Source organism: Pimephales promelas, chromosome 18 (assembly GCF_988280905.1).
Source record: "Pimephales promelas chromosome 18, fPimPro1.hap1.1, whole genome shotgun sequence".
NCBI classification, from domain to species: Eukaryota; Metazoa; Chordata; class Actinopteri; order Cypriniformes; family Leuciscidae; genus Pimephales; species Pimephales promelas.
This window is the reverse complement of record NC_142786.1, coordinates 12,797,952-12,808,969: the sequence shown is the minus strand read 5'-3', so window position 1 is coordinate 12,808,969 and position 11,018 is coordinate 12,797,952. Positions and strand designations below refer to the sequence as shown.

Here is an 11,018-nt window from a genome sequence, read left to right as displayed (position 1 = left end):
GCGATATGTTATGCCGCCGTTTTATGCATAAACAATATTTATATTTATTATTTATATATAAACAATATAAATGTAAGCCAGAGGAGAACTGGCCCCCGACTGAGCCTGGGTTCTCCCAAGGTTTTTTCTCCATCCAATCTGATGGAGTTTTGGTTCCTTGCCACTGTCGCCTTGCTTTTGGCTTGCTTTGGGCTTGCTCAGTTGGGGTTATTTAGTGTTTAGCAATATTATTGATCTGTGTTGTACTACTTTCATGTTATCACTGTGAAGCTGCTTTGATACAATCTGTATTGTGAAAAGCGCTATATAAATAAATGTGACTTGACTTGACAATTTGTAATAGTATTCTTCTTATTATTATGATTTATTAATGATGCTTATTGTTATTTAGAAGAAGGATGTCGTTATTATTATTTGTATTATTATTATCATTTAAAAGAGGAAGAACATATTTTTTATTATTTTGTCAGTCTAAATTATATTTTGGTCATTGAAAGCCTTTCATTAGGCTACCGAAACCATGCCAGTCCGTGCGCACCTGCCGGGGATAATCCTGAAACGTCAGGGTAAAGCGGGCTCGCAACTGAAGGAATACATATGTTTACAAATCAAATGCTTTGGTAAAGTCACACAAATTAAACATTGAAGTCCACGTTACACAAAAATAAACACTGAAGTTTATAATTACTATGTTGTTTTTTTGTTTGTTTGTTTTATAGTGGGTCATAATATATCATATCTTTTAGTTTGTCAGTGCGTTTTGTGGTGTTAATTTTTTTGCGCATTTCCTCACTAACTCAAAACGTGCCTACACCTCCTGAGCTGGTGTAGGATTCGAGCGTGCCGTACGCCCAGGTCCATATTGATAAATCTCAAACTCACCGTGGTTTTGAGTGTACGCAAGGTGTACGCTGGAAATTTGGTGTACGCACTTTTGAGGGCCACTGTCTCTATTCCCAGAGGTCATTTTAGAAAATTTTCTCTGAGCTAGGTTGGCCAAAACCATGCCACCTCACCAAACAACCTATTTTTTATTTTTTCAAAATGGCCGCCCTTCCTCCTCTTTTTACCCTCGGCTCAACATAATAAAAGTCCTAAGATTCCAACAAAAAGTTCCTCCCCCCAACCAAAAACAAGCATAAACAATTGCTCAAATAATAATACATTTTCCAGCATGGCACCTCTACAGACAGTATACAATACAATATACAGTATATATGTATATATTCATATACATTTAACTTAAGTGAGCAACGTGCAAGGCTTTACTGTGGCAGTGTCACAATGTTGTCATGAATGTGATTGAGATAATGAAAAAGCATTGTTTGTTAGAGCATATCTTTTATTTGTTTGTTACAGACCACACACATATGCTGATTCACTTCTATGGACATAAAGCACGAGACGATACAGAGTGTCAGTGAAATGTGCACAGCATTGTTTGACTCAACCTGATAGGATCTGGCTCCCCCTCTGCATATGCTTCTTCAAATAAATCTGTTGAACTGGATTCCTTCTCCGACTTTGGTGTTCTAACCGGCACACCCGTATCAGCTTCATCTTAGTAGCAACAGCTAGCACCTTACAGTCCTTAGCCTCTCAGTTACACCCACTGTTTACAACAAATGCTTCGAATCAGAGAATTGAGATATAGTCTCAGAGGAACTGAATTGTTACAAAAACCCATGGAAAAGAGTAATACCAAGAGAAGGTGTTTATCAGTTAAAGGAGTTGATTTATGGAACAGTCTTCTTATTCGACGTAAGAGCTCTAGAACTATTAATGGATTTAAGAAAAGATATAAGTTAAACATTATGGAAAAATATAGAACACTTGAATGAAGAACATAAGAAAAGTAAGCGAAAGTGGATGTATGATATAATTTTGATTGTTGAGGATTAACTTTTTGCGCCTACATGTTATTATTATTATTTTTTGTATTTTTGGTTTAAGAGAAACTGTATAATTGTGTCATCTTTGGACAGTGTTTTTGTTGCAAAAGTACTGCAAAAGAAAGTCAGATATGTTTGTTGCAAGAAATACTCCTCCTAGACCTCTGATCCAAATTCGATGAAACTCAGTCAGCATGAAGTCAAGACATTGAGGATGAAAGTTTGCGAGGGATTTTTGATATCTCAAACGGTTTGGCCGTGGCGAGGAAACGAAATTGTGGCGAGAAATGTGAAAAAGGAAGTGTGTTATAAATTCAGCATACATTAACTGATCTTGATGAAACTTCAGCAATTTGTTCGCTGTAAGAGGACGATCACATGGATGTGACTATTGTGAGTCAAAGTTATAGCGCCACCAACTGACAGCAGGAAGTGTGTCACTTTCAAAATGCTTTGAAATCACCCTCTTATTTTTACCCGATTTGCTTCAACCTTCATCTGTATAATGTAAACATACGGCAGATGAAGACCTGTGAATGGATTCTTGATATCTTTGAAACTGTTGCCGTGGCAACGCATCAAACTTTACCATTCTTTTAGGATGCTTTTGAGACCCTTAGCATGCTTCAAATTGCATGAAACTCATCAGACACATCACATTTATTAGCCAGTAGACATGTGCAAAGTTTCAGAAACGGGCGTGGTGAGGGCTTAGTAGCGCTTTTGACAAAAGTGGGGTTGTTAGTTTTATCTACAGTTACAAAAATCAGGATGTATATTGTACTCCTCGAGCCGGACAACTTTCTAATTGACACTCATTAGCTAGGACCCACAGAAAGTCAGATATGTTTGTTTGAATGTGGTCATGCTCTCTTTGAGCTTACGTCTCTGTCTGTGTGTGTGTGTGTGTGTGTGTGTGTGTGCGTGCGTGTGTGTGTGTGTGTGTGTGTGTGTGTGTGTGTGTGTGTACAAAGACCTGGAATTCTCCTTTGGGGATCCTTAAAGTATCTTATCTATCTAACGTTATCTATCTATGTTATTTACTATTCAAGGTCTGTGGGATACACTTCCCTGATGGCAGACCAACCAAAGAGCACCCATACCCAGTATTGCACATGGGATATGAAACTCATGCTGTAAGTTGATTTCTTTACCATATTCATATCTGAGGGCAAGGGACATTTGTGTGATGGGGGTATTGTAGCTGTATCTTGCAGGGAAGAGGGTGGGAATACTATGGTGTTATCCAGCTATGCTGGTAAGAACTATTGCTTCATGACATTGTATTTTTGTTTTTCTTTTATTCAGTGATAATGTTTTGCAGAATAGATCCTAATTAAAATTATTTTCTTATTACCTATCTGTGTCCATTTTCAATAGTACAGTGTATTATATGTTACATAATAATGTGAACAATTTTTTGTTGTTTTCCTGTCCTTCCACAGGGACCTCTGCCATCTGGTCGAGCCCCCCCCAAAAGAAGATGTCTTGAGCCCCTTACAGTCAACACCATGCAAGTCACCAGAATTGCTGCTGAACCTGCTGATGTAGAGGTTGATGTGGATAATCTGGAGAACATTCCTCTACAGAAGTGTGATGTTGGCGTCCAGTGGCCAGAGATTTCAGAGCACAACTATTGTTCAAGCAAGTCAACAAAAGACAGTGCAACACAAACATATCCTGCACCATCAATCTCAGCCTATGACTTTGATGACAAAGACAGTAGGTTTTTCACAGGCATACATATCGCCAGTTTTTTGCAGCTTTTGTTTGCCCTCACAAATTTTTTACCTCAGCCAATGACCATTAAGTTGGCATTGCATCACCAATTGTTGCTTGTTTTGATGAGACTCCGCCTTGGTTTGATGTTCACAGATCTAGGAAAGCGTTTTGGAATAAGTAGGACTACAGCTTGTGAGATCTTTGCAGTCTGGAGACCTATACTCGCAAGGTTTATGAAAGAAAAAATAATAGCTTGGTTGCCTAGAGATACTCTGGAGAGAATAAGGCCTCAGAGCTTCAGCGTACATTACCCCAAAGCAACATGCATTATAGACTGTACCGAGATATTTGTACAAAGGCCAAAGAACTTAAGGAAACGAGCCCAAACATACAGCAATTACAAGCACCACAACACTTACAAAGTCCTATATTGCATGGCTCCCAATGGCTTTGTGATGTTTGTGTCCAAATTGTTTGGTGGGAGGGCTAGTGATACTTTTATCACACGGAACAGTGGTCTTATTAGTCACCTGCTTCTTGGTGATCAAGTTTTGGCAGACCGTGGATTCACCATCACAGATGTTTTGCCTCCTGGAGTGACATTGGCCATACCAGCGTTTACACGTGGCTGTAAAGAACTTCCGGAGCATGAAGTTACACAGACACGTCGCTTGGCAAATGTTAGAATTCAAGTAGAGCGTGCTATTAGACGATTAAAAGGTTTTAAAATGTTGAGTAATATTATCCCAGGTAGAATACAACATGTTGATGACATTGTAACTATATGTGCGGGGCTTTGTAACTTGCAACCTCAGTTAATTCGAGAGGAAACTGAGGGAGAAGCATCTGAAATAGATGAAGATGAGCATATTGACGAGCAAGAAGAAGGTGATGAATACTCATGGGACATGGCAGAGGACATTGAGGAAACCCACTTGTTTTAGTATTGTGTACTGTAAAGTTACATATGTGATGTGAAGAGCTGCCTGCCACGCACAGAGAGAGAGATAGACACATGGACTCCAATCTCATACAATTCTATTTTAATCGTAATCTTTCATTGCTCTGAAAATCTTTAATTTCATGTTCATTTCATTTTATTGTGGTCTCATTTAACAACTTAACTAGAGATGGTTTTAATCACATACAATATGTACTATGAATAAATGTATGTACTATGAAAAAAAAATCTTACCAACATGTGTTGACTTTAGTTTGATTCAGTTCACTATTATTAAAATCAAGAGCTACATCACTCGAGTCCACGCACTGTCATTACACCATGCGCAATTCTGGTAGCTATTGCTGGTAACAGATGCTCGAAGTAAACCTTCTTCAGGTGGGAGATGTGTTTTTCAGTCCACTCTTGGTTGTATGGTACATCTAGGATAATCTGTTCATTTGCGGTCCATACCAGGAACTTGCATTTTTTTTTGTTTGCACAATACATTGCTACCTGAATCTGGTAGTAGTAGCCTAATCCTGACGCAGTTTCCCTAAGGCCATACATTCCGTTTTCATATTTCACATCATATGTGTTTGATTCAATCATTTTTTGCAGACTGCCATCATGTGCCTCAAGTTTCTTTGGTGTAGGACACTTAATCTCAAGGATGGTATCTTTGTCAACTACTCCATCTAGACTGGCACCAAGCCAGTTTACCTTCTCATGTACAATAAGACCTGTGGTCTCAACTGTCTGCCCTGTGATCCCTTCAAACCATTTTCTAGCTAAAGGCTCCGCTGATTGACCATATCTCGTAGCTGTGCATCCAGCAAACACAGCATTTAATTTTCTTTCTACCCAGTTACTTGGGTCTGTTTTTTTTGGGTACGCCTGATGCCTCACTGCTGGTAATCCTAACTTTTCTTTGGTGCAGCCAAAATTGACGATCCTGGCCCTTTGTTTCAATTTTCTCTCTCTCATCTTTCCCACATTTTACATATTTTTCATACACTACATTGCATAGGTTACATTTATGTTCAGCACACTGTTCATGCCATCTGGGTAGCTCATTGGTTGCTTTTTTCTGTGGGTGTGCAGTCAGCACCTGATGCAAAATGCTCCCAGGTATCATGGCTAAGCCAGCCAACTCAGGTGATGAGAAGTGTTGTATGACCTGTGCATCAGTCTCAAATGCCATGGAGATAGCTTTCATACTTGTACCCTCATGGTCTGGCCCTTGAATGTTCTCAATCGTGTCTGGTACCACATTCGTCCAAGTTGATTGGTTCCAGGCACACAGTTGGTCCGTGCAGGCTGTACCGGTGAAGCCTCGAGACACAGCATCTTTCAGCTTGTAAAGCAGACCTGCCGTATGACTGCAACACTTCCCTCTGTTAGCCATGCAATCACAGTGCACATCTACAACTTTCCCATTCTTCCTCTCCAGAGTTATTTGTACTGTATGAGTGTTGTTAATGGTCTGTGAAAATCGGACAGGTCCTTTTAGAACTATGTGTTTATCATCTGGTAGGGTGTGCATTATTTTACCAACCCATCCGGAGCTCAGATAATTTTGACCCTCTATCAGTGACCTGTAGTTGGCACTTTGTTGATCATCGGATGCCAAGCGAAGGAGAAAATACTCTTGAATACCTTTAAAACAACAGAAGGGGCGCATTGGGGCAGTAATGTTAGTAATATTACTGTTATGTCTGGTGGGGGGGGGGGGGGTGATTGTCAAAACATTTGGTAACATGTTTACATTGTACAATGAGTCGTAGAATACAGTTTTTATTATTGCTTGACAAAGATTTTAAGATTTTAATTCCATGCTTGTGATTCGATTCTGATTTTGATTCAATATTGACTAATTTGGATACATATTTTAAATTTTATTTAAAAAATAATAATCTCACCTAATGTTGTAAACATAGGGCCCAATCTGCTGTTATTATTAAATGTTTAAAATAACAAATTAAATATAATGCAGTTTTTGTTATAATAACAATTATTTAATGATATATAATAAATATGTAATATAGTGCTCAGCAAAATCTCTCTAGCTATTTTTTCTATTAAATTAACATGCTATGGTCATTAAATGGCTTTTCTGATCTAAATATAACGTTATGTGACAATTGTTCTCCTGCTGTTATATTGACCTTTCCATGGTTTAAAAACACTAATTGGACGATATTATGTATACTTTCTAGTGTGTGAAAATGAGATAAATAATGGACACAAATGAAAAACATGAATTCGTTTATTTGATGTTATTCATTTATTTATTGTTGCCAAATGGACAGATCTTTTTATAGTTTCCTCGTTAGCAAACGTTAGCCAGCTTGCCAAGCTATTTTCATAAATAATCTGTAAGATCGTTTGTACCTTCATCTGTGACTGGAGGCCACTGTCTAACATCATCAACCCAACAAGTCATTCTGCCTGGCTGTAGCCGCCATCGAGGGTGCGTTATCAGGGAGGTTTGTTGACACACCGGTAACAGCTCAGTAATGGCGTCGCCACAAGATGGCGGCCTACACAGAACGCTCGTCGGATTCGTCTATAGAGTGAAAACTGATTAAAGTGGTGGAAATAATGGTTGATGGACACAGAACAGTAACAATTACACACCCACCCACCCACGTGAAGTCAAAATACATCATTAGTTTAAATCAATGTTTTTGTGTGGGGGGTAGGTTTAGGTATGATTACTATTAAAGAGTTCGCATATTCACTTTTCTTGAAAATATTTAGCTATTAGATCTATTTAAATGCTTCAGTTTGTTTTCATATTATAATAATATAATATGTCCACAAATTGAAGCTTTAAACTGATATATTATATAACTTCAAATACTTCAATTCGTTTTTTTTATATTATATTAGCCCTCTTTTGTATTATATTATGAGCCTAAATAAAGAATCTAACAAAGGTATTGTTTAGGTTATATTAGGCCTATATTATATTATATTTTAAGGCTAAATAAAGAACCTCACAAGGGTTGTTTAGGGCTCATTACCATTAAAAAGTTTGAAACCCCTTGCTAAAGAAAATATTGGAAATTCATAAGCAACAAACAATCATTTAACTTTGATGGTTTAATGCTTCCTGTACACAATTCATTGACTGTACAAAAATACTTTATGGTTTTCCCAAACCATCTCAGTGTAACAGCTTACTTTTCTTTCTTACTATATTCTTTTAATGTAAAGAATTGAACTGTCCTGCAAAAGATTTTGTAAATTTATTTTTCATAGTATTTATTGGTAAAGACTGTACAGTTAACAGCACTGGAAAAAAATATCAGATAACCTAAAATGTGCTTGTTTTTCACAAATATGATTTAATACCAATACGTTACATTAAGGGTCAAATAAAATATAAATGGCACATTCAAGTTAAAAGTTACAAATGAATGTTGAAACCATTGTTTTTCTAAATATGATGTACAGGTCAGGTATAAAGAATATTTTTGCTCTGGTGGTGAAAAAATAGAAAAAAATTAGGGGGAACATTGAACTGTGTTCACGATCATAGGCCCTGTCCCAAATGGCACACTTCATATGAATTTTCAGTGTTGTGTACTTATGTAATGCGTCCGTTAAATCCATGACTGTCTGTAGGGTGTCTCATTTATCATTTTAGGTTTCAGAAGGTTGCTCACGCATACATTTTGGTTGATATGTGCCCTCGATGCGCACTTTTGCAGAGCCCACACTGTTGCAAGCTCTACGGCACACTTCTTTTCGACAGTCAAAGCAGTGTTACGTTTGTGCACAATAACCCTAAAGGCACCAGGGTGGCGGTGCCACCGGCTATATATATATATAAATATAGCTGCGAGCAGCGATGAAGGGCCAAATGCGGCGGTACCGCCACCCCGGTGCCTTTAGGTAACTAAAGGCACTGGGGTTGCGGTGCCACCGGCTTGGGCCCGCAATCGCTGCTCGCAGCTATATTTAGGGCCCAAGCCCTGAAAGGGCGAAGGCCCTATTGTTTTCCTTGGGATTATTTATTAGGGCCCAAGCCCTGAAAGGGCGAAGGCCCTATTGTTTTCCTTAGGGTTATTCTTTTCTATTATTATTAGGGCCCAAGCCCTGAAAGGGCGAAGGCCCTATTGTTTTCCTTAGGATTATTCTTTTCTATTATTAGGGCCCAAGCCCTGAAAGGGCGAAGGCCCTATTGTTTTCCTTGGGATTATTTTTCTTTACTATTATTAGGGCCCAAGCCCTGAAAGGGCGAAGGCCCTATTGTTTTCCTAACGATTATTATTAGGGCCCAAGCCCTGAAAGGGCGAAGGCCCTATTGTTTTCCTTGCGATTATTTTTCTTCTCTATTATTATTATAATAATTATTATTTTACTACCTTTTGGGCACTTTTGGGGCCCTTAACGTGCTCGAAAACTCTTGAAACTTTGCACACGGGTCAGAACCCGCGGCCATCAGAGCCGGGCTGAAGCTGGTACCTGGGCGTGGCAGGGGGGCTCGTCAGCGCCCCCTGGAACGGGGTCCGAACACTCGGTCCATAACTCAAACACGCTTGCATGTAATAATATGAAACTCGGTACACATGTTGATCTCATCGTTTCATCTATACCTCGCGCTCTTACTTTTTACCCCAGCCCAACAGGAAGTCGGCTATTGAGGTTTGTTTGTAAAACGCTCGCAATGGTATTTGAAATACTCCTCCTAGAGCTTTGATCCACATTCGACGAAACTCGGTCAGCGTGAAGTCAAGACATTGAGGATGAAAGTTTGCGAGGGGATTTTTGATATCTCGAACGGTTTGTCCGTGGCGAGGAAACGAAATCATGGCGAGAAACGTGAAACAGGAAGTGTGTTATAACCTCAGCATACATTAACTGATCTTGATGAAACTTCAGCAGTCTGTTTGCTGTAAGAGGACGATCACATGGATTTGACTATTGTGAGTCAAAGTTATAGCGCCACCAACTGGCAGCAGGAAGTGTGTCACTTTCAAAATGCTTTGATATCACCCTTTTATTTTTACCCGATTTGCTTCAAACTTAATCTGTATAATGTAAATACATAGCAGATGAAGACCTGTGAATGGATTCTTGATATCTTTGATACTGTTGCCGTGGCAGAGCATTAAACTTTAAAATTCTTTTTTTTTGATGATTTTGAGACTCTTAGCGGCTTTTGGGGCCCTTAACGGGTTTGAAAACTCTTGAAACTTTGCACACAGGTCAGATTCCACAGCCGTCAGAGCCGGGCTGAAGATGGTACCTGGGTGTGGCAGGGGGGCTAGACAGCGCCCCCTGGAACGGGGTCCGAACACTTGGTCCATAACTCAAACACGCTTGCATGTAATAATATGAAACTCGGTACACATGTTGATCTCATCGTTCATATATACCTCAAACTATTACTTTTTACCCCAGCCCAACAGGAAGTTGGCTATTGAGGTTTGTTTGTAAAACGCTCGCAATGGAATGTGCAATACTCCTCCTAGAGAATTCAAACACACGGCACGAAACTCGGTCAGCATGAAGTCAAGGCATTGAGGATGAAAGTTTGCGAGGGGATTTTTGATATCTCGAACGGTTTGGCCGTGGCGAGGAAACGAAATTATGGCGAGAAACGTGAAACAGGAAGTGTGTTATAACTTCAGCATACATTAACTGATCTTTATGAAACTTCAGCAGTGTGTTCGCTGTAAGAGGACGATCACATGGATGTGACTATTGTGAGTCAAAGTTATAGCGCCACCAACTGGCAGCAGGAAGTGTGTCACTTTCAAAATGCTTTGAAATCACCCTTTTATTTTTACCCGATTTGCTTCAAACTTAATCCGTATAATGTAAATATACGACAGATGTAGACCTGTGAATGGATTCTTGATATCTTTTAAACTGTTGCCGTGGCAACGCATCAAACTTTACCATTCTTTTAGGATGCTTTTGAGACCCTTAGCATGCTTCAAATCGCATGAAACTCGACAGACACATCACATTTATTAGCCAGTAGACATGTGCAAAGTTTCAGAAACGGGCGTGGTGAGGGCTCAGTAGCACCACCTTTTGACAAAAGTGGGGTTGTTAGTTTTAACTAGAGTTACAAAAATCGGTATGTATATTGTACTCCTCGAGCCGGACAACTTTCTAATTGACACTCATTAGCTAGGACCCACAGAAAGTCAGATATCTTTGTTTGAATGTAGAGAAAATCTTAGAATTTTGCCAGTCTCTCAGTGTCTCTCTGTGTGAGTGAGAGGAGGGGCGCCTGTCAGGTTAATTTTAACCCTTTATTTGCTGTGTGCGACTTCTCTGGCATTTTCGGGGGCCTTAACATCCTCTAAAACTCTTGAAACTTTGCACACGGGTCAGAACCCATGGCCATCAGGGCCGGGCTGAAGCTGGTCATCGGGCGTGGCAGGGCGGCTCGACAGCGCCCCCTGGACTGGGATTCGAACATTTGTCCATAAATCAAA

General features: G+C 39.5%; 1 protein-coding gene across 1 annotated transcript; it reads left to right on the top strand.

Annotated features, from left to right (window-relative positions):
• Positions 1 to 2,826: 2,826 nt before the first annotated feature.
• Positions 2,827 to 4,853, top strand: LOC120487493 (uncharacterized). Its single transcript, XM_089122845.1, has 2 exons — positions 2,827 to 3,028; positions 3,338 to 4,853. The coding sequence occupies exons 1-2, from the start codon at positions 3,008 to 3,010 to the stop codon at positions 4,556 to 4,558; spliced, it is 1,242 nt and encodes a 413-aa protein (XP_088978971.1). The 5' UTR covers positions 2,827 to 3,007; the 3' UTR covers positions 4,559 to 4,853.
• Positions 4,854 to 11,018: the final 6,165 nt, after the last annotated feature.